General features: G+C 41.4%; 1 protein-coding gene across 1 annotated transcript in view; it reads left to right on the forward strand.

The window, feature by feature from the left end:
• The window catches only part of wnt2bb (wingless-type MMTV integration site family, member 2Bb), a 90,955-nt gene that overhangs the window by 25,289 nt on the left and 42,898 nt on the right, over positions 1 to 22,768 (forward strand). The window contains exon 3 of the mRNA XM_063065407.1: positions 9,479 to 9,699. Within this exon, the coding sequence (XP_062921477.1) occupies positions 9,479 to 9,699 (221 nt within the window). The remainder of the gene's footprint in view (positions 1 to 9,478; positions 9,700 to 22,768) is intronic.

A 22,768-nucleotide genomic window follows, 5' to 3' on the forward strand; every position in this document is an offset into this window, starting at 1 on the left:
CAATATCCTCACCTGGCATTCTTTAAATTTGATTGGATGATTATTTTCATATTGCTGTTTGTGGCAGCACGTCTGTACTGTTGGGCTTTTGGAGAGAGCTATGGTAATAAGTTTATAACCCACACAAAATTCTCGAGGAACTCGGCAGATCAGGCAGCCTCTATGGAGACAAAAATAAAATACAGGCAACGTTTTGGCCTGAAACATCGATTCTTTCTTCCTCTCCATAGATGCTGCCCAGCCTGCTGATTTCCTCCAACACTTTGTGCGTGTTGCTCTGGATTTCCAGCATTTGCAGAACCTCTTGTGTTTAAGTCTATAAACCCACAATTTGTGGCCCACAGTGATTCCCTCACAGCCCAGCACTCACTTGCTTAAATGAGAGTGTACACTGTTCACCCAGTAAGTGATCTTCCAATCCACACTTGCGCCACGAGAAGGATCATTCATTTCCAACACTTTCTTCTTCACTTCGAATTTGATTGTTTTAGCATTCTTCTTGGTTGTACCCTCCTCTCCCCTCAATTGTTCCAATAGCACCAAATGGTAGAGATTCCTCCTCTTCTCTGACTCACAGAGGATCCCTCAGTAACAATCTCTTGTTCCTTATTCCTGATGACATTCACCTCTACTAACTCTCAGCATGCAAAAGTCCATCCACAAATACACTCAATGGCCACTTTATTAAGTAACTCCTGTACTTAACAAAGAGGCCACTGAGTGTACGTTCATGATCTTCTGCACATCCACTTCAAGGTTGAACGTGCCGTGCACTCAGAGATGCTCTTCTGCACATCACTGTTGTAACAAGTGGTTATTTCAGTTACTGTCGCCTTCCTGAAGATAGATATGTCATTGTCACCTGGACCAGACGGACTACACCCCAGCTCGGGGTTCTGAAATAGGTAGCTGAAGAGATTGTGGAGGCATTAATAAAGATCCTTCAAGAATCATTAGATTCAGGAATAGTTCCAGAGGAATGGAAAATTGTAAATATCACTCCACTCTTTAAGAAGGGAGGGAGGCAGGAGAAAGGAAATTATAGGCCAGTTAGTCTGACCTCCATGGTTGGGAAGATGTTGTGGTCCATTATTAAGGGTAAGGTTTTGGGGTACTTGGAGGCAAATGATAAGTTAGGCCAAAATCAGCATGGCTTCTTTCAGAGGAAATTTTACCTGACGAATCTGTTGGAATTCCTTAAGGAAATAATAAGCAGGATAGACAAGGTGCCACATATGAAGCAACTTAACAAGATAAGAGTCTATAGTGTTACAGGAAAGAAATTAGCATGGATAGAAGATAGGCTGACTGACAGGAGGCAGAAAGTGAGAATAAAGGGAGTTTTTTCTGGTTGGCTAGTGGTGTTGGGACCGCTTCTTTTTACGTTTTATGCCAATGATTTGGATGATGGACTTGACGACTTTGAGACCAATTTTGCTGATGATACAAAGATAGGTGGAGGAGTGGGAGTGTTGGGGACTCAGGGAGTCTGCAGAAGGACTTAGACAGATTGGAAGAATGGGCAAAGAAGTGGCAAATGGAATAAAGTGTAGGGAAGTGTATAGAAATGCACCTAGTTAGAAGGAATAAAGTCATAGACTATTTTCTAAATGGGGAGAATTTTTTTTTTAAATCAGAGATGCAAACAGACATGAGAGTCCTTGGCCCGGAATCCCTAATGGCTAACTTCCACTCAGGCACCTCTATGTCTCCAACCAGCTAGCAAAAATCCACCTGCCACTCATTTCCAAGTCATTACCTGCAGCCTATTTAAACCCATCTCGCATCCATAATCCTTGTTCACTCATTCGAACCTGCCAGCTTCAACCAGTTGCTCTCAGACTTCATTTACCTTGTTGCACTAAGTATTCTGGGGCCCCTTGTGGCTTCTTATGTTTCAGTTTATTAAAGCCGTTATCACTCACCACTAAATCATCTCCGCTGCATTGTTTTGGTCAGGCCCTTGCAGGACGAAGTCTGTGGTAAAGAAGGCAAATGCAATGTTAGCATTCATTTTGATAGGGCTAGAACAGAAAAGTAAGGATGTAATGCTGAGACTTTATAAGGCATTGGTCAGACTACACTTGAATTTTTGTGAGCAATTTTGGGCTCTTATTTAAGAAAAGATGTTTTGGCATTTGAGTGTCCAGAGGAGGTTTACCAGAATGATCTGGGGAATGAAAGGGTTAATGGTTGAGGAGTGTTTGATGGCTCTAGGCCTGTGCTTGGAGTTTAGAAGAATGAGGGGAAACTTACTGAAACCTTTCCAATATTGAAAGTTCTGGGTGGTGGATGTAGAAAGGACGCTTCCTACAGTGGGGGAGTCTGGGACTAAAGGGCACAGCTTCAGAATAGTGATGTCCATTTAGAACAGATGAGGATGTATTTATTTAGCTACAGGGTAGTGAATTTGTGGAATTCATTGCCACAAATGGCTGTGGAGGCCAAGTCACTGGGTGTAATTGAAGCAGAGGTTGGTAAGGTCTTGATTAGTCAGGGAATCAAATGTTATGGGGATAAGGCAGGAGAACAGGGTGGAGAGGATAATAAATAAGCTATAATGGAATGGAGGAGAAGACTCAATGGGCTGAATAACTTAGTTCTTCTCCTATGTCTTACGGTTTTAACATACTTCATCCACCTACTATTGCACTTCACCTTAAGTTTCTTAAAGTGCACATAATCACCAAAGCTATCAATCTCATTTGACTTTCTCTGCTTTACTTTATGCAATATTGCCTTATTTTATTCTCCAAACAGAAACATTATTTTCAAATGCTACTATGGTCAAGACTCTGATAGTTAAAGCAACAGGAAAATTCCTTTAATTAAAGAGTATATTCAAACCTTCAAGAGTTCCAGCTTGTAGGCTAGTTTAGGATTATCAATGACACAGCCCTTAAGTGCCCTTGATGTCCTTCTGTTTGTGTATAATGCAGTATCCATATAACCTACACCCATGACAGGTGATTAAATTTCAGGTCATTTCAGAGATAACCCAGGCTCTGATATTGTTGATAGTTTCTGACCATCAAATGCTTGGAGACCCCTTGAGCAAAATCACCTTGAGCTGTATTGTCAGTCCTCCCTTCTCAAACCGTTAAGAAATTTCAACACTTTTCATTTATGCTCAAGCTGCTTTAATAGAGATGACAATTCTGGAAGTTTAATTTTATCTTCACTTTATCTGGTTAAGTTTGCGTGTATGATAAACCATGAAAACAGTATATAATACATACTCCAACATAATGTATAATAACACTTACTATAAACATTTATTACACCGCACCTGAAACATGTAAAGCCCCACTTGTGTTTCCCAGTCTGAGCTTGTATATTTAAGTGTGTATTTTTATGCACATATTTAAACGCACAAAAGCACAGATTCTGCACGTGCGTTCACGTCTACAAGGCTAAGTCCGTGTATGAAAACGTCCATTGTTGGGGAATCATTGAAAGTCTGTATGTTGGGTTTATTAAAAACATTTAAGATGTATTATATGTTTATAAGTATTTTTAGGAAGGGGAGTTAATCCTGTACCTGGTGGTCTTAACATCTGCCTTTCCGTAATAAGAGAGTTTGTTATGTTGAGAGCATATTACGCATTCCATATTTAGGCTTACTTTACATGCTGTCCTTGGTACAGTTGCTGTTTAGAATTTGTATGCATCAGTTGTACTGGGTATCAATTTAGAATATTATATGTTGTACTTAAGGGCTAGGGTTTACAAGCTACACTCAGCTGCCACTTTATTAGGTACCTTCTTTACCTAATAAAGTGGCCACTGGGTGTATGTTCATGGTTTTCTGCTGCTGTAGCCCATCCACTTCAAGGTTCAATGTGTTGTGCATTCAGAGATGCTCTTCTGCACACCATTGTTGTAACGTGTGGTTATTTGAGTTACTGCCACCTTTCTGTCATTTTGAGCCAGTCTGGCCATTCTCTTCTGCCCTCTCTCATTAGCAAGACATTTTCACCCAGAGAACTGCAGCTCACCGGATTTTTTAATGGGTTTTTTTTTGCACCATTCTCTGTAAACTCTAGAGACTGTTGTGCATGAAAATCTTTGAAGATCAATGGTTTTTGAGATACTCAAACCACCCCATCTGGCACCAACAATCATTCCACAGTCAAAGTCGCTTAGATCAGATTTTTTCCCCATTCTCCTGTTTGGTCTGAACAACAAATGAACATCTTGACCATGTCTGCATGCTTTTATACATTGCGTTGCTGCTGCATGATTAGATATTTGCATTAACAAGGAGGTGTACAGGTGTACCTAATCAAGTGGTAACAGGATGCATTTTGACTGATGTTAGAAAGAAGGAAAATGGGACAACCGCATTTGGAGAGTTTAGATAAAGCCAGCTATTGGTGAACAGCAGTTTTGGGGACTGGAAATGCTTTAGCACAGCACAATGCTTTTATCAATGCAGTGAGCTTCAGAGGAAGAGAAAAGCTTGTTGACGTGACTAGTGGTCCAGAATATGGGTGAATTTCAAGGCAAGCATTTCTTCATTCGGAGTGTTCTCGCTCTTTGGAATACACTGCTCACAATGTCTGGAGATAATCAGTTGTTTCAAGCGTATTCAGAGCCGAGACTGATAGATTCTCATTAAGACGGGAAACAGGCAGAAGATAGTTGTGAGGTAAAAGACTGACCAACATCTTAAGATTAGGATAAAGTTAGTTTTATTTATCACTTGTACTTTCGAACATACAGTAAAACGTGTTTTTTTTTTGCCAAATCTTTACATATATTTAAGGCAGAGCTTTATAGATTCTTGACTGGCCAGGGCATGAAGGGATGCGGGGAGAAGGCAGGATATGGGGGCTGAAAGGAAAAATGGATCAGCCATGATAAAATAGTGGAGCAGACTCAATGGCCAAATGGCTTAATTCTGCTCCAATATCTTTTGGTCTCTGGGTCTGCGTCAGATCAAATCAGCTAGGATTGTGCTGGGCAGTCCTGAAGTGTCGCCATGATTCCAACGCCAACATTGCATGCCCACAACGTACTCATCTTAACTTGTACATCTTCGGAACGTGGGAGGAAACCTGGAACACCTGGAGAAAGCCCACGCGGTCACAGGGAGAACGTACAAACTCCTTACCGACAGCGGCAGGAATTGAACTCCAGTCCTACAGCTAGCAGAGTAATAGCATTACACTATCTGCTGCACTGCCCGGCCACCCTTACCAAACGTTGGAGAAAGGTTTGAGTTCATTCTCATTCCTTCATCTTATCTTTAATATGGGACATTATGACAGCCTGAGCATTGGAGCTGTTTATTATCCTTCCTGGAAATTTAATATCTTTCCTGAATTTGAAGTTTATGAGCTTCGATTTTCAAAAATTCATTATATTAGATCTGGCATTTTTATTGCTAGCATTGTTGATAGTGGGGAGGTTATTCTTCAACTACAGAGCCACATTGAATCATTTAGTACAATAGTCAGAGAAATAGCAGATGAAATGTAATCCTAAAAATATGAGGTGATACGTTTTGGGAGGAGTAATAAGGATAGGAATGATAGGGACCTAGAACCCAATGAAGGATAGGGATAGGGACTTGTCAATGGTTATTGAAGGCTGCGCAGGTAAATAACAGCTCATCATTGTGGACACGACTCACTCAACAGAACTGCCTTGTCCAAAAGCTCCCTTCTGGAAAACACTATAGTCTATTAAAATAAAAACTTCATGCAATCTTAAACGTTTCTTCCCTCAGCCAGTTAATCTGATCAACCATTCCAGCTGCCCCTCCCCCACTCCCCGCTATTACCTCAGTCACGGCACTGCATTGTAATCATTTAAAACCAGTTTTATAAAGCTGTTTACATTTTAAGTACATGATGGTATTTATGTACTAATGCCCATTTTATTCCATTTCCATATGTTAATGTCTAATTTATTTTATATAATTCTCAATTCTTTATGATTGGTGAATGTTGTTGGTTACTTTTGTTCCATGTCATGTCCAGACACCATAACAAATTCCTGACACATAGATCAGTACAGCACAGAAACAGGCCCTTCGGCCAGCAATATTGTGCTGAACTAAACTAATCTTTTCTGCCTACACAATGTCCATATCCTTCTAATTCCCTCATATTTATGTGCCTATCTGCACGTCTCTTAAAATTCCCTAATGAATCTGCCTCTACCAGCATCCCAGACACCTGCCACTCTGTGTAAAAACTTGCTCCTCACATCTCCTTGGAAATTACCCCCTCTCACCTTACGTGCATGCTCTCTGGTATTAGACATTTCAATTATGGGAAAAAGATACTATCTGTCTGCTCTATCTATGCCTCTCTCAACCTAATAAGCCTCTGTCAGATCTCCCCTCAGCCTCCTCCACTCCAGAGGAAACAACCCAAGTTGGTCCATCCTCTCATCATAGCACTTGCTCACTAATCCAGGCAACATCCTGGAAAACATCTTCTGTATTCCCTCCAAAGTTCGACATCCTTACTACAACGGGACAACTAGAAATGCATGCAATTAAATGCATATGGGGAATAAAGTTAATTTTTTATCCTAAGGTAGTTAAAGAGGCATCAGGAATGTTTGCCTTCATTAAGTAGGGCAGGGAGATTATGATACAGCTACATAAATTATTAGTTGGGCTTTAGCTGAAGTACAGTGTGCACTCCCGGTCCCCTCCTGTTGGAGGGGAGTGAATCTATTGGAGGGATGAAAAGGAGATTCTCCAGTGTATTGCTTGGAATGGAGAGTCTCATTTATGAGGAAAGACAGGATCGGCTGGGTAGATCCTTGGAGCAGAGAAGCCTTGGGGCATTTGTTGTTTCCAAAATTACGAGAGACATGGATAGGATGAGATAGTGAGAAACATTTGCTTTGGCTGAGGTGCCAAGGACGGAGCTCATGGGTTTAGAGTAAGCGGTGAGAATGTTCGAGAGGATCTGAGGGAGAACTTATTTTTAACCCAGAGGACAGTTGGAATCTGAAGCAGCAGAGATGGTTACGTGGTGGCTGGTGCAGTTGTGGGGATCAAAGTGCTAGTTCTGATGCTGGTGGAGGAACTAGGCTAACATAGACTTCTTCCGCCTTGCTCTCCATCCACCGAAAGAGAACAAACAGATTCAGAAAACTGATCTTTCCTGAAGGTATCTGAATGGTGAACCTGAGCAAGGAGTTGGAAAGGGTGGTCCCAGTGTCTAATCCCAACATTGGCTTTAACCAGATGCAGCATATTAGGTAGCAAGGAAGAGATAAGGCTGAGAGGGTTGAGCAGCAACCTGATAGAATTACACAAAATGATGAGAGGCATGAACAGGATAGGTTGTTCCTGGATGGAATTGTCAAATACCAGACAGCATAGGTCTAAGATGAGAAGGGAGGAGATTTGCAAGGCACTGTTTTTTTACACAGAGAATGGTAATTGCCTGGAATGCATTGTAAGGGGTGACATAGTAGCAGAAGTGATTCCTTTGCTTAAGAGGCATTTAGACATATGAACCAGCAGAGCACAGAGGGATACAGACAGATGGGATTTGATCGATTGGCGTTGTGATTGGCACAGATATAGTGGTGTAAAGATCATGTTCATGGGCTGTATTATTTAATGTTCCATGATAATATTCTCATACTGCATCGCCACTGCTGGGAGCGGGGGGCGTTTTGGGAGTTAGGAATCAGAGCTTGTTAACTTTTACCTAATGATCCTCCATTAGAAAAAGGAGGCATGAGAGATGAAAGTAGAAATCAGTTAACAAGAGCTTAAGAACTTTAAGATGGTAAGTTTTCCCTGGTAACAGCAGAGATCAATGGGTGAAGACACATTAACCACCCCCACATCCTGAACTGCCTGTGTAATGGGCAGTTACTTCATTATCAACACCCTTTATTTGTCTGTTGAATATAAACATTTAACCAAGTGTTTTATCACAGTTTAGTTCTACCTGAAACTAAAAATGTTTTAGCAGAAGGTAAACCTTCTGATAAGAAGGTTTAGCCCTGGTACAGGTGGGAGTTACGAGTGCCAGTGATTCTCCAGGTCACCGGGGCTGGAGCCAAGAGGTCGAGGTCCAAATGTCAAACCCGTGGATAGTCCAGATGTTGGTGAGGTTCAAGGGCAAAACCAAAGGTCAAAGTCCAGAGCACGGAGAATCCAGATGTAGAAGCCTAAATGTTGAAGACCAAAGGAGTCACCGGGTCAGAAGACAATGTAGGTTTGGAAGTTGAAGCTCAAAGGTCAAACTTGTGTTCGGAGAGCAAGGATCTGAGCCCGAAGGTCAAGCCAGTGATCGGTGAGTCTTTGGGGGAAGCCTGAGGTTGGAGGCCCAATATCTGTGAACAGGGCCAAGCACTGGAGGGCTGAAGCTGGCCTGTCGTGGGCTTGGAGACCTGCTTGTCTGTGAAAGGGACTTGCTTTCCTGTTGCTACCTTGTTTTGTTTTGTTGCTGTTGCTATGTATGCTGCTTGTACCAGAGTGTGTGGCGGCACTTGTGGGCTGGCCCCACACGCAGACAACACATTTCACTGTCTACTTTCATCTACTGTACATGTGATAAATGAATCTTAATCAGAAGATTAAATGACTAGATAAATAAAACTCTACATTGTAAATAAGAAGAATCTTTTCCAAATCAGGGAATTCAGAGGCTTCACTCGTCAGATATTTGACAGAAGGACCCGGGAAGGACTGAAGAGAATTTGATCTGGAATGCATGCCGAAAGTAAATTAGATTGTGCAGAAAGTTGCACAGGAGAACCGAAGAAATACATACAAAAAGACATTTTGTAGGGGAGAGTGTTCGAGATTATTTATTCCATTAGTAATATTTCTCTTTCTCTTGTCGGGAAAAGAACTATAGAACATGGAACAGTACAGCACAGAACAGGTCCTTCAGCCCACAATGGTGTGCTGAATCAGCTAAAAAGTAAATCAAAAACAACTTAGTACTAATCCCTCCTACCTACACCATGTCCATATCCCTCCATCTTCCTTATCTCTATGTGCTTATCTGTGTGCTCTACCACCATACAAGGAAGCGCATTCCAGGCACCCACCACTCTGAGTGAAAACTTACCCCTCATCCCTCTTGAACCTACCCCCTCTCACCTTCAATGCACACCCTCTGGTATTAGATATTTCAACCCTGGGAAACAGATACTCCCTGTCTACTCTGTCTATGCCTCTCATAATCTCGTAAACCTCTATCAGATCTCCCCTTACCCTCTGATGATCCACAGAAAACAACCCAAGTTTATCCAGACTCACATGCCCTCTAAAGCAGGTAAACCTCTTCTGCACTCTCTCTGAAGCCTCAACATCCTTCCTATAGTGGGGTGACCAAAAGTAATAATATTTCCAAGCTTCTGGAATCCACATGGTGGATCAAAGAACTTACTTCATGACAGCATGATTCCAAACAATTTACTTGAAACTGTATCTGTGATAGTTTACTGTGTTGATGTGATCTAATTGAGCTGATCTCTCCCACAGGTACATTGGGGCTCTGGGAGCCCGTGTGATCTGTGACAACATCCCAGGTCTGGTGAACAAACAACGGCAACTGTGCCAGAAGCATCCGGATATCATGCAGTCAATAGGGGAAGGAGCCAAGGAGTGGATCCGGGAATGTCAGCACCAATTCCGGCACCACAGGTGGAACTGTAGCACCCTGGCCCGGGACCACACTGTATTTGGCAAAGTAATGTTACGTAGTAAGTTTTTTTTTAAAGAAACTTTCCTGGTTTAAAATGGTAAGCAAGTTAAACAGCAGAAGGATTCAATAGCTGAAGTGAGAAGGGGTGCACATGCCAATTTAGTGTGTTCCTTTATCCTATTTGATCTCATACACACATTTACATAATGATGTCAATAAGAGATGATGAGTTCCAATTGTAAATTTCTACTAGAGTTTTAATAATTAGGGTAGCCTCTAACCCTTAGGATTTTTGTGGAGCCTCAAAGATGCTGAACTATCTGCAAAAGAAAATTACGATGGCTTTATAAACTGAATGTGCTTATTTAATTTCTTTGAGCATGATATGAATTGTATGTGGTGGATTAAAAGGCCATTTGTCTGTCAGTCAAGAAAAATGAAAGGATAAAAAAAATCCATTAACTTTCTAATGCCTAAGAAGCAGGAATTCTAGTGATGAAATCTTCAACCTTCATTGGAATCTATAAGATCTTAAGATATAGGAGCAGAAGTAGGTCATTCAGGCCATCGAGTCTGCTCCATCATTCAATCATGGGCTGATCCAATTCTTCCAGTCATCCCCTCTCCCCTGCCTTCACCCCATACCCTTTGATGCCCCTTGCTAATCAAGAACCTATCTATCTCTGCCTTAAATATACCCAAAGTCTTGGCCTCCACAGCTGCTCGTGGCAACAAATTCCACAGATCTACCACCCTCAGACTAAAGTAATCTCTCCACATCTCAGTTCTAAATGGACGTCTTTCAATTTTGAAGTCTTGCCCTCTTGTCCTAGAATCCCCTACCATGGGAAATAACTTTGCCATATCTAATCTGTTCAGGCCTTTTAACATTCAGAATGTTTCTATGAGATCCCCCCTCATTCTCCTGAACTCCAGGGAATACAGCCCAAGAGCTGCCAGATGTTCCTCATACGGTAACCCTTTCATTCCTGGAATCCCTAATACTAACAAGGATTCATGCTTCTCTGCATCAGAATTAGAATCCAGTTTAATATTACCAGCATATATTGTGAAATTTGTTGAAGTATCTTGCAATACATAGTAATAAAAACTGAATTATTGTAAGAAGTATATATGTTAAATTAAATAAGTTGCGCAAAAAAGTAGTGAGGTAGTGTTCATGAATTCAATGTCCATTCAGAAATTGGACAGCAGAGGGGAAGAAGGTATTCCTGAATCATTAAATGTGTGCCTTCAGGGTCATGTACCTCATTCCTGATGGTAACAATGAGAGGAGGGCATGTCCTGGGTGATGGGGGTCCTTAATGATGAACGCCGCCTTTTTGAGGTGTCCTGGATGCTGGAGAGGCGGGTGTCCATGGTGGAGCTGACTGAGTTCACAACTTTCTGCAGCTTGTTTCGATGGAGATGACTTGTAAATCTGTGGGAATTTGGAAGTCTTACACTTTTGTGCTTCAAGTAATTTGTCTTCTATGATAATATGATTAGATTGTGTGCATTCAAAGTTGAGGATCACATTAATTATATTATTATCATGAATGTTTTGGAGCATTAAGGAAGGAATCTCTTCTTTACCTTATGCTTTCTTACGATACTAAACAATCGTCTGAGTGTTCAGGTGGATGTAAAGCATTCCATGGTATTAATTTAGAAAGGACAGTGTTCATCTATTACCAAAACTAATTTTGCGATCATTCAGCTTGTTATTCTCTGGAACTGCCGAATGAATAACTGGAGGAAAAAATAAAAAAAATACTTTACAATGAGATCATGTCTGCTAAATGTTTTGAGGCAAATTATAACAATATTAAAAATGTTGTTATGCATCAGAATAGCTAGTATTTAAATAGTAATATTAATGCTGATAAAGTTTACAATGTGCTTGTTATATTAGCAGAATCTGACAAACATGGCCATTGAACCAAAGGAATTGGCATGAGGATGGTTGAAAAGCTGTGCCAAAATAGTTGCTTGAGATGAAGTTATTTGCTGAGGTTTGACTGGATCTCTCTAAGGAGGAATTGATTGCAGTACTATGTCCACGTCAAATGCTTGGAGCTACCTATCAAAGACGAATTTCGGAGTAAAAGAGCATCAGAGAGAGACTATCAGGGTCATAGGCCCTAGGCACATGAAGGCATAACTGGTGGAACAAGGCAAAGGTCCTCAGGGGGCAGGATGTGGAGGGAAGGAAGTTCCTGGGAGGTTACAGATGCCAGAAGGGAGGTTTTGTAGAATGGATAGAAGTTACAGAGATATGGATCAAGAAGAAAGACCACTCTGGTTACCATAAAAAAAATGTCAGTGATGCTATGGGAAGAAGAAGCAGAACCAAGATCAGTCACTCTACTTTACATCTCAGCTTACATCAAAGTGGGTGTCTAAGATTAAAGTTTCCCATGTCATGTGAAGGAAGAATTGATGGAACTCAAAACGTAATTCATTATTTTTGAACGCAATGGCATGTCCAGAGGAAGTGAAGGAAGGTACATAAATGTACAAAGTAAAATTATTCAGATCTTTTGATATGAATTTGTCCTGTAACCAAGGGGCTGGATCCAGTGCCAACCCCAGAGACTGTACCCAACTGCGGGCTGTTCGTTCTGCACACTGCCACAGACCTTCTGCAGTTACAGGCACATTGCACAGATCCTTGGCTAGAATTGCTGTCTGTGCATTTTAAGTGCGGCAGCAAGAGCCAGCGTTCTGCAGTATGTCAGCTTTCCTGTCGAACTGCTGGGCCTTTAGTACTCGCCATCAAGCCAATTCCTGGAAAACTACTTCTGGAAAGATAACATCATGAATTAGAACACACACACACACACACACATTATCAAAATATACAACTCTGAAACTTTTCTTCTCTAGATAGCTGCGAAACCAAGAAAGAAAAGAATAAAAGAATGGGAGCATGATCATCTACCCCCAAACACCCCTCCCCGCACAAAGACATGAACAAAAATGGAACAGGCACATCGACTCCCAAATCCCCCTCCCTGCACATGAAAAAGTGCACACATACTAAATAAATGTTTGTGAAATTTGGTGGAAGTTTCTGATTCATGACTGAGTTAGCAGAGCAAAAATCTCCACTTTGTCAAATGATCAGTGGGGAAGTATTAAAACGTTATTTTCAAAGGAAATTTCTTTATCTGGAGAATGATGGAGCAAGGGGACTAAAGAAATAGAGCTAAACTAAGTATTTGAGAAATTAATGTCAGTGTGTTTAATAGGAAGCTAGATAACAAAAAGGAAGAGAATAGATGAAAACTTATTTTGACTGTCACACACACAAACTGCTGAAGGAACTCAGCAGGTCAGGCAGCATCTATGGAGAGGAATAAACAGTCAACATTTCAGGCTGAGACCCTTCATCAGGCCCAGTGAGTGGGTTTATGAAATCTTGCTAAGCGCAAATCAACCTTTGTATTTGCTATGTTATAGTAGTGACTTCACCCAAGTAGTTCTTTATAAGTGTAAAAGACTTGAGTACAATGTCATGAACAGCACTATATAAATGAAAATCTTTGTTGTTTAGACCTTAAGGGGATCATGTTGTTTTCCAGAGGAAAGTCCAGAGACACAAAAATTTTGGTTCCATGTATGGGTAAGTCCAGTGGAAAAAAACACCAAGAATGCTTCGTCAGTACTGTTTTGATCAACAACTGCAGTTTCATCACTGAGTAAACAGATCTGAACAGGGCAAGAGAGAGAATACATGCTTTACAAGCGCTCAGGCAGAGGACTCATCTCCTAAAGTCACTGGTTGGAGCATGCCTTTGTGTCGAGATGTGTAAACAGTAATAAGAGATGTAAATATTTCCAGAGGCAAACTGGTGAAAAGTCAAACAGAGATAATTCAAGCAGTAACTGGCTGAAGTGATTTGCATAGGACCCAGTCAGAAACCACGAAGGTAAAGGCTTTAATGCTACCCCAGTGTTAGTCCTCACTTTATATTTCTTTAAGAGTTGCTATGGCCAAGCACAGTGACATCTAAACTAGGCAAAATGGGAGTTTCAGATTAAGCAAATCGAGATGTTCAAAATGATAAAGGGAGTCGATAGTATAGATGATTTCCTCTCTGAGTGAAACTCACTTGAGGGACATCGGAAATGCATTTCCCAGGATTGAAATCACCAAGCACTTTCTTCACCGAATGAAGTTTGGGAACCTGCAGCTTTCTCCTTCAGATGGCTGTGCATGTTGGAGTCGGTCAGAATTTTCAAGCCTGGCATTTTTGCTTTGGTGGATATCTAAAGATATGAATCACAGTCAGGTTTAATATCACTAACATACGACATGAAATTTGTTTTGAAGCAGCAGTACAGTGCAATACATAAAAAAATACTATGAAACATTAACAAATAGATAACATTTTTAATTGATAGGTAATGCAAAAAGAGAGCAAAAATAGTGAGGTAGTGTTCATGGGTTGGTTCATTGTCCATTCAGACATCTGGTGGTGGAGAGGAACAAGCTGTTCCTATAACGTTGACAGTGTACCTTCAAACTCCTATCCCTCCTCTCTGATTCAATTCAAGAATGTTTAGAGCGTGTACAAAAGTTGACTCGGACAGGAAATGATAAGGTAGTGGTGGTGGGGTGGTTAGTGGGTGGAGGTGTAGATCAGCTTTAGTGCTTGGAGAAAGTAACTGTTTTTGAGTCTGGTGGCCCTGGTATGGATGCTATGTAGCCTCCTCCCTGATGGGAGTGGGACAAACAGTCCATGAGCAGGGAAGGTGGGATCCTTCATTACATTGCTGGCTTACTTCTGCTACCTTTCTGTACTAATGTCAGTGATTGGGGAGGGAGGTGGTAAGGTGGTGCTGGTGATGCATAGGGCAGCTCTGACTATCTGCTGTAGAGCCTTCCTGTCCGTCGCAGTGCTGTTTCCATACCATGCTGTAATACAGTATGTTAGGATACTCGCTACTGCGCAGACATCAGTATGAAAGTGCATAGTCTAGCTCTCTTCAGCCTCCTCAGAAAGCAGAGGTGCTGGTGAGCTTTCTTGATTGTGTAGGATGTGTTCCGGGACCATGAGAGGTTGTACGAGATGTGCACTCCCAGGAGTTTGAAACCAATGTAAAGAAGGGTGTGAGTGCTGAGAGTTCTCCTGAAGTTGATAACCATCTATCTTGTTAACATTGAGGAAGAGGTTTTTTGCCTGGTACCAGGCTTCAAGCTCTTCCAAGTCCTCTCTGTAGGCCGTCTCATCATTGTTGGCGATGGTAGGAAGAAAAAGTAGTTTAAAATTCAGGTTCTTGTGTTCAATCTATCCAAAGCCCCATCTGTCCCTCTCTGTAACATCCTCTTGCCTTGAAAATTTCCAAGTGCTCTTTTATTTCCTCCAATTCTCTCTCCTGTCATTGAACAGTACAGCTCAACACAGGCCATTTGGCCCACAATGTTGTGTTGAACTAATTAAACCAATGACTTCTAATCAGTCTAATCCCTCGTCCCCACACATTGGTGATATACCTCCCTACTCCGCATATTCATGAACTTTTCCTTCAATTCACTCTCCCTGCAGTAGGGTCTTCCCTATGGTTGCCAGGCCTCTAATTTCTGAATTTCCTCACTAAATTATCTATCTCTGTTCCTTAGAAAACAGCTTAAATTCTTTTTCCAAAAATATACTTGGTTCATAACACATGCAGTAAGTGCAATTGGGATATGTTTTTCTCTACATTCATTGTACCATTAATTCAATCCATTCATTAGTACCATTCACGTGTCCTCTCCTGAAGGGTTTGCCCACTCCTTCTGTGTTTGTTGGTGGTGGGGTTCTAGACAATGAAAAAGTGCCCTTAGGAAATGCCTTATTAATCACTCCAACCCATTTTTGGCTAAGAAATCACAAGCACCAACATTGACTGCAAGTTATATGTCTCAACCTACATACCGTTATAGAGCCATAGAGCACCACAGCACAGAAACAGGCCTTTAAGTATACCTAGTCTGTGCCAGATTGTTATTCTACCTCGTCCCATTGACCCGCACCTGGACCAAACCCCTTCAGGCCCCTCCTATCCATGTACCTAGCAAAAATACTTTTAAATTTTGCAATCAAACGTACAGTACATCCACCATTTCCTCTGGCAGCTGGTTCCACATTTGCACCACCCACTAAGTGAAGACATTTCCCCTTCAGGTTCCCCTTAAATATTTCACCTTTCATTCAGTACCTATGACCTCTAGTTTTAGTCTCACCCAACATCAGTGGAAAAAGCCTTCTTGTACTTACCCTATCTATATCCTTCATAATTTTGTATAGTACCTCAATAGAAGATCTTCCCTCATTCTCCTACGTTCCAGGGAATAAAGACCAAACCTATTTAACCTCTCCCTATAATTCAGGTCCACAAGAACTGTCAACATCTTGCAAATTTTCTCTTTTTCAATTTTACTTTTTCAATCTTATTTTTCAATCCAACCGCTGCCTGAAAGCAGTTTGTACGTTCTCCCCGTGACTGCATGGGTTTCCTCCGGGTGCTCCAGTTTCCTCCCACAGTCCAAAGACGTACTAGTTGGTAGGTTAATTGGTCATTGTAAATTGTCCCATGATTTGGCGCGGATTAAATCGGGGGATTGCTGGGCAGTGTGGCTCGAAGGGCCAGAAGGGGCTATTTCCAATAAATAATTAAATAAATGTCTTTCTGTAGGTAGGTGACCAGAACTACACACATCTGCATTCCAATATGTTATTACCTGAGAGAAATCTACCCACATATTTAAATGAAGCATATTTAATTCCACAGACCGACCATGTTCCCACTCAACGACTGTCTCTGTGGAATAACTTTTGAGTTTACTCTCCTTGATTGGTCAATGATAACAGATGCTGAGAATAAGTGACAAATTCTGGGTGAGAGAAACCTGTGGCTTCATAATGAAGGTTCCTTGCAAACAAAAAGTCTTTTGTCATTTAACTGTCGACAGCATCTCTACTTTCTTAGAGGTTTGCTTAGGTTTGCCACGTCACCAAAAACTTTGATGAACTTCTATAAGTGCACAGTAGAGAGTATCCTAACTGGTTGTATCATGGGTTGGTATGGAAACATCAGTGCCCCGGAATAGAGACAAAAAGTAGTGAATACAGCCCAGTCTGTCACAGGAAACACCCTTCTCACCACTGAGCACATTTACATGGAGCACCGCAAGCATCATCCATCATCATTTACATAGCAAGCATCATCCATCATCAAGGACCCCTACCAACCAGGCCATGCTGTCTTCTCACTACCACCATCAGGCAGGAGGTACAGGAGCCTTAGATCCCACAACACCAAGTTCAGGAACAGTTATTACCCTACAACCATCAGGCTCCTGAATCACTGTAGGCAACCTCACTCACCACAACACTAAACCGATTCCACAACCTACAGACTTACTTTCAAGGATTCTACAACTTGTGTTCTTATTTTTTTTAATTACAGGTATTTGCAAAATTTGTCTTTTGCACGTTGGTTGTTTGTCAGACTTAGTGCATTTATAGTTTTTCATAAATTCTATTGTATTTTTTTATTTTCCTATAAATGCCTGTAAGAAAATGAATCTCAGGGTAGTATATAGTGACATAGTTTGATAACAAATTTATTTCTACATTAACTATGTTGGCACACAAAAGTGTAGAACAGCAAACTAAGTGAGGTATCAACAGGAGTCTGATAATACATTCAGAGGAAAAATGTTCAAAGTTCAAAGGAAGTTTATTACCAAAGTACATGTATGTTACCACATACAACCCTGAGATTGATTTTCTTGCAGACATTCACAGTAGAACAAAGAAATACAATAGAATCAATGAAAAGTTACACACAAACATAAACAAACGATCAATATGCAAAAGACAAACTGTGCAAATACAAAAAAAGACATATATAGATCATAACTCTAACTCTAATTTTGGCGACATGAGTCGTAGAGACCTTGAAAGTGAGTCTGTAGTTTGTGAGGAGAAGGAAGTTATCCATGCTGGTTCAGGAGCCTAATGGTTGGAGGGTAGTAACTGTTCTTAAACCTGATGGTAAACACAAAATAATCTACAGATGCTGGGGTCAAAGCAACACTCACAACACGCTGGAGGAACTCAGCACGTCGGGCAGCATTCGTGGAAACTATCAGTCAACAGGTCCTGATGAAGGGTTCCAGCCCGAAACGTTGACTGATCGTTTCCACGGATGCTGCCCGACCTGCTGAGTTCCTCCAGTGTGTTGTGAGTGTTGCCTAAAGCTGATGGAGTGGGACCCAAAGCTCCGGTACCTCCTTCCCAATGGCAGTAGTGAGAAAAGAGCATGGCCTGGATGGTAGGTGCCCTTAATAATGGATGCTGCTTTCTTACAGCAGCACTCCTTGTAGGTGTGCTCCGCGTCTTCAAAAGAAAACTCCCGAAGAATACAAACATAAAATGAAATTACACAGAAGGCCTGTTGTTTCCTGGATGATGCAAAATAAGTTACTATTTCATGGAAAGGCTTTTACATTAGGAATGCAAGGTAATAAGAGAAAGGGGAAAGGGAAGATGTTAAAAAGGCAGTTTTTGCTGGTTCTGTAACTAACACCTGGAAACAAACATGTAGCAGCTACAGTACAGGATAGAAGCTGCAACCGAGAAGGTGATTCACTCCCCGAGCATTAACTCCTTTCGTCACTGATGCATCTTGGATGCAGTGGGCACCATCTATAAGATATACTGCAGCAACCTCCCAGAACTTATCACTCAGCAACAACACAGGAGGACTTTACCCAGGTCCACACTCAGGTCACCACATCATAGGCACAAGAGATCCTGCAGATGCTGGAAATCCAGGGCAACACACAAAAAGCTGCAGGAACACAGCAGGCCAGGCCACATCTAGAGAGGAAGAAACGGTCGATATATTGGGCCAAGGCCCTTCGTCAGGACTACCACATCACCCTGACATGGGAATATTTTATTCCCCCTTCATTGCCCTTAGGACTAAATCCTGGAACTCCTGACTGACTGTGGGAATATCCTCTCCAGATGAGGTTCAATGGTTCAGCAAGGTGGCTCACGGCTACTTTCACAAATGCGATTAAGGATGGACAATAAATATCAGCCTTTTCCAGCGATCCTGCACATAAAGGGAGCGAATAAGGCATAAAAGACGGTGAGAGTGGAACTGGGTGAAATTATAGTGTTAGCACGGTGCAGCAAAGCCCAGAATGCGATGTGGAATCGGGGCGTGACATAACATGCCTCGCAGTGAATGAGGCACTGCCACAGATTTACTGCTGTTTACGCTTCTATGTTAACAGTTAGATGCCTTCAATAAATTATGTAAGTGCAGCTTGACACCCTTCATGAGAAAATAAATGGTGAAGCTCTGTGTGTGGGAAAAATGGAAAGAAATTAAATGTCTCTAATGCCCCAGTTTAAGTGCTGGTTAAAACAAATGCTATTAAACATTTCAGTTTATAGATGCCCTTGTAATTCCAGTGTTAAATATTAAATTGCACCTTAGTGTTTCTATGCTGAAAGATCTTGAACCTATGCCTGTGTTTAAAGCAAACAGTGGAGTCAGGATTATAGAATAAATAATCCAGATTAGCATTCAAATCCAGCCACGGAAACTGTGGAACTGAACTTCAATTAATAACTTAAAGATTAGTTTTATTATACAATGAAACATCAAAACTTACTGTTTCATGGGTCATTTGCAGCAACAACCAACGCAGTCTGAGGACGTGCCGGAGGGAGACCGCAAGTGTCGCCATGTTTCCGATGTCAGTGTAGCACGCCCACAACTTACTAACCCTAACCTGTATGCCTTTGGAATGTGGGAGGAAACCAGAGCACCCGGAGGAAACCACACGTGCATGGGGTAAACGTACAAGCTCTTTACAGACAGCAGGGAGGAATTGAACCTGGGTCACTGGCGTTACCATAGTGTTACTAACTGCTTTCCTACAGTGCCGCCCATGGTACTTAAGAAGTAGTTTTCTTCAAGGTTAATCATATGAAAAATGTTTTTTAAAAAAACACAATTAATTCATTAATGTTTTTCCTAAGAGGGAACCTGCTCTCCTTACCTGGTCTATTCCATGACTTCAAACGGATCAATGTAGTTAATTCTGCGATGGCTGGCAAGATCAAGATCAGGGCGGGATAGGCAATGGACATTGGCCTTGTCAGTAAAGACTCAAATCCTGAAATGCAAATAAATAATAATGAGTTACGTTACAGGTTTCTTTATCACTCTGATCGGGAATAATTGGTCAATTCCTTTGATGCTCAGTTTTCTGGCTTCTGATTGTGGTCAATATTTTTGCGGTTTTGAAAACACTGTTGAAATTATTGCAGGTCAAGTTTAAATAGATAGAAGAAACCGTATCCCTTCTTCTGGTGTCAGCCACCTCTTTTTTTAGGCCTAATGACTTTGTCCTCCAGCCCTGTGAAAAGGAGACAGTATGATTGTGGTTAATGAGAACAAGAAAACTGCTTCACGGTGCCCATAACCTTGCAGAGTAATCCATCTATCCCTGTGAAAGTTTCACTTCCCTCCCTGTCAGAGACTCTTTGGCAGCGCCTCTCAAATCCCTGACCTCTACCACAAAGAAGTGCAAGTGCAGCAGGTGCAAGGAAATATCATCACATCTAAAATAAAAACAGAGAATACCGCAGATACTCAACAGGGCAGACGGCACCCGTGGAAAAGGAAACTGTTAACGCTACAGGTTGATGACCTTTAAGACCATAATAAGACTGAGGAGTAGAATTAGGCCATTCAGCCCATCAGGTCTGCTCTGCCATTTCACATGGCTGATCTATTACCCCTCTCAACTCCATTCCGCCTTCTCCCCATAACTTTTGACTTCCTGATTACTTAAGAATCTATCAACCTCCGCCTTAAATATCCCCAATGACTTGGCCTGCCCAGCTGTATGTGGCAAATAATTGATTCACCACTGATTCACCACGCTCTGGCTAAAGAAATTTTTCCTCATCTTTGTTGTAAATGGACATTCTTCAACTCTGAGGCTGTGCCCTCTGGTCCTAGACTCGCCACCATAGGAAACATTCTCTCCACATCCTCTCTATCCAGACCTTTCAATATTCGATAGGTTTCAATGAAAAGAAGCAGTCCCGACACCGACCCATGTGGCAATACACGAGTCACCAGAAGCAAACCAGAAAAGGTCCCATTTCAATCATCTCCTGTCCTCTGAGCCACTGAATATTTTGACATTGAGAAAGTGTCCCAGAACTCCCTACCTAAGAGCACTGTGAATCATCTCACAAGTTGGGATGGTTCATTCATTTGGATAATCTATAAGAACTGACATCTATCCCCAGTATAAATAATGATCCATAATGGCACATAGGCATGGCCGTTTAGTTGAAAATTACTGTCTTCCATAAAGAATGTTGTGTTTATAGTCTATTTTTGTCTCTTTACTTAGAGATGCAACAACACAAAAGAGCCCTGCTAACACTACATCCAAGAACGGGCGAAGACAATCCAGCAACTTAATGTTACTCCACAATTCAGACAGATCAAGGCTGCTCTAGGCCTTCCACATAGTTTCCCTGCCTTGGTTCCAACCCACAAAGCCAAAAATTAAAACAAAATCAAGAGTAGAAGTACACAGCAGGTCAAACACCATTTGTAAAAGAAGAAAAGGAGTTAATATTTCAAGTTATTAATCTTTCAAGTGTTCATTTTCCCTGGTCATAGTGTCTTACAGCATGGAAACAGTTTAATATTTTGGAGTTACAAAACATTATACTGACCATGGTGTCCACTAAGGTGGTCCCACTGGCCTGCGTTTGGCCAATAATTTAATAACATTTAAAAGACGTTTGGATGTTAGAGCATATTCTAGACTTAGGGTGCATGGCAAAATATTAACTTCAGCAGCTAACTTCAGTAAACAATCTTTAGACCTGAATGTGGACTGTAGATTAATTTTAAAATGTAGCTCTGGACAATAGTTTCCTAGGGGTATGAACAGCAGTTAATTAAAAAACTAGACTATATTGATTTAGCATTCATTTTGGGTGTCTATAGTGTGGGTGCGAAGGAGGAGGTATGAAACTTATATGCAATTCAAAGGAAGTATTGTAGATATATTGTAAATATAGAATTGTCCTTTGATCTTTAACATATAAAATGTCATGTAATGTTGGGTTGAATAGATCTCTTCCTCTGAAAGGATCTCAGTACCATGCCTGCTGTGTCTCCTTTTGTCAAATAAAAGACTACTTCATATCTACAAGCTGCGTCTCTCCAGTGACTGTGTTCACATTACCACATTAGATTGGAGGGGTTTAAAGGGATATGGAGCCAAACAAAAAACAAAGCCTCTTCCAGGATTGCTTCAGTATCCCAGCAATCACAGCTTCCTGATGTTATGGCAGATTGGTGTAGCTTTAATTTTATGTCTTCTTACTTTTTACTTTTGCACATTCAGAAGTAGCCTGATCATCACTGGTCTACCAAAGCTTATTTACACTGTTACCAGCTGGATCAGATCATCCGACAAATGGCAGAAGTTCAAGAAGCCCCTCCAACATCTTCTCAAGGACTGCCAGGGATAGATACTACGTGCTGACCTTGCTAGTGCTGCTCATATCTGTGAATAAAATACGAGGGGTGATTGATAAGTTCGTGGCCTAAGGTAGAAGGAGTCAATTTTAGAAAACCTAGCACATTTATTTTACAACATAGTCCCCTCCTACCTTTACACACTTAGTCCAGCGGTCGTGGAGCCCTTCTTTGTAGAAGTCGGTATCTTGGACCTCCAGGTGGTCCACAGCAGGGGTGATTGATAAGTTTGTGGCCTAAGGTAGAAGGAGGTGAGTTACACAGCTTTCGTTACATGCATTTGCAGTTCAACTCTTTGAGTGATTATGCAGAAAGTTTGAAGTTAATAACATCTCCTTCTACCTTAGGCCACGAACGTATCAATCACCCCTGCTGTGGACCACTTTCTGGAGGTCCAAGATGCCGACTTCTACAAAGAAGGGATCCGTATGCTCCATGACCGCTGGACTAAGTGTGTAATTGTAGGAGGGGACTATGTTGAAAAATATATGTGCTAGGTTTTCTAAAATTGACTCCGTCTACCTTAGGCCACA

The sequence above is a fragment of the Mobula hypostoma genome, chromosome 13 (genome assembly GCF_963921235.1).
Source record: "Mobula hypostoma chromosome 13, sMobHyp1.1, whole genome shotgun sequence".
NCBI lineage: Eukaryota > Metazoa > Chordata > Chondrichthyes > Myliobatiformes > Myliobatidae > Mobula > Mobula hypostoma.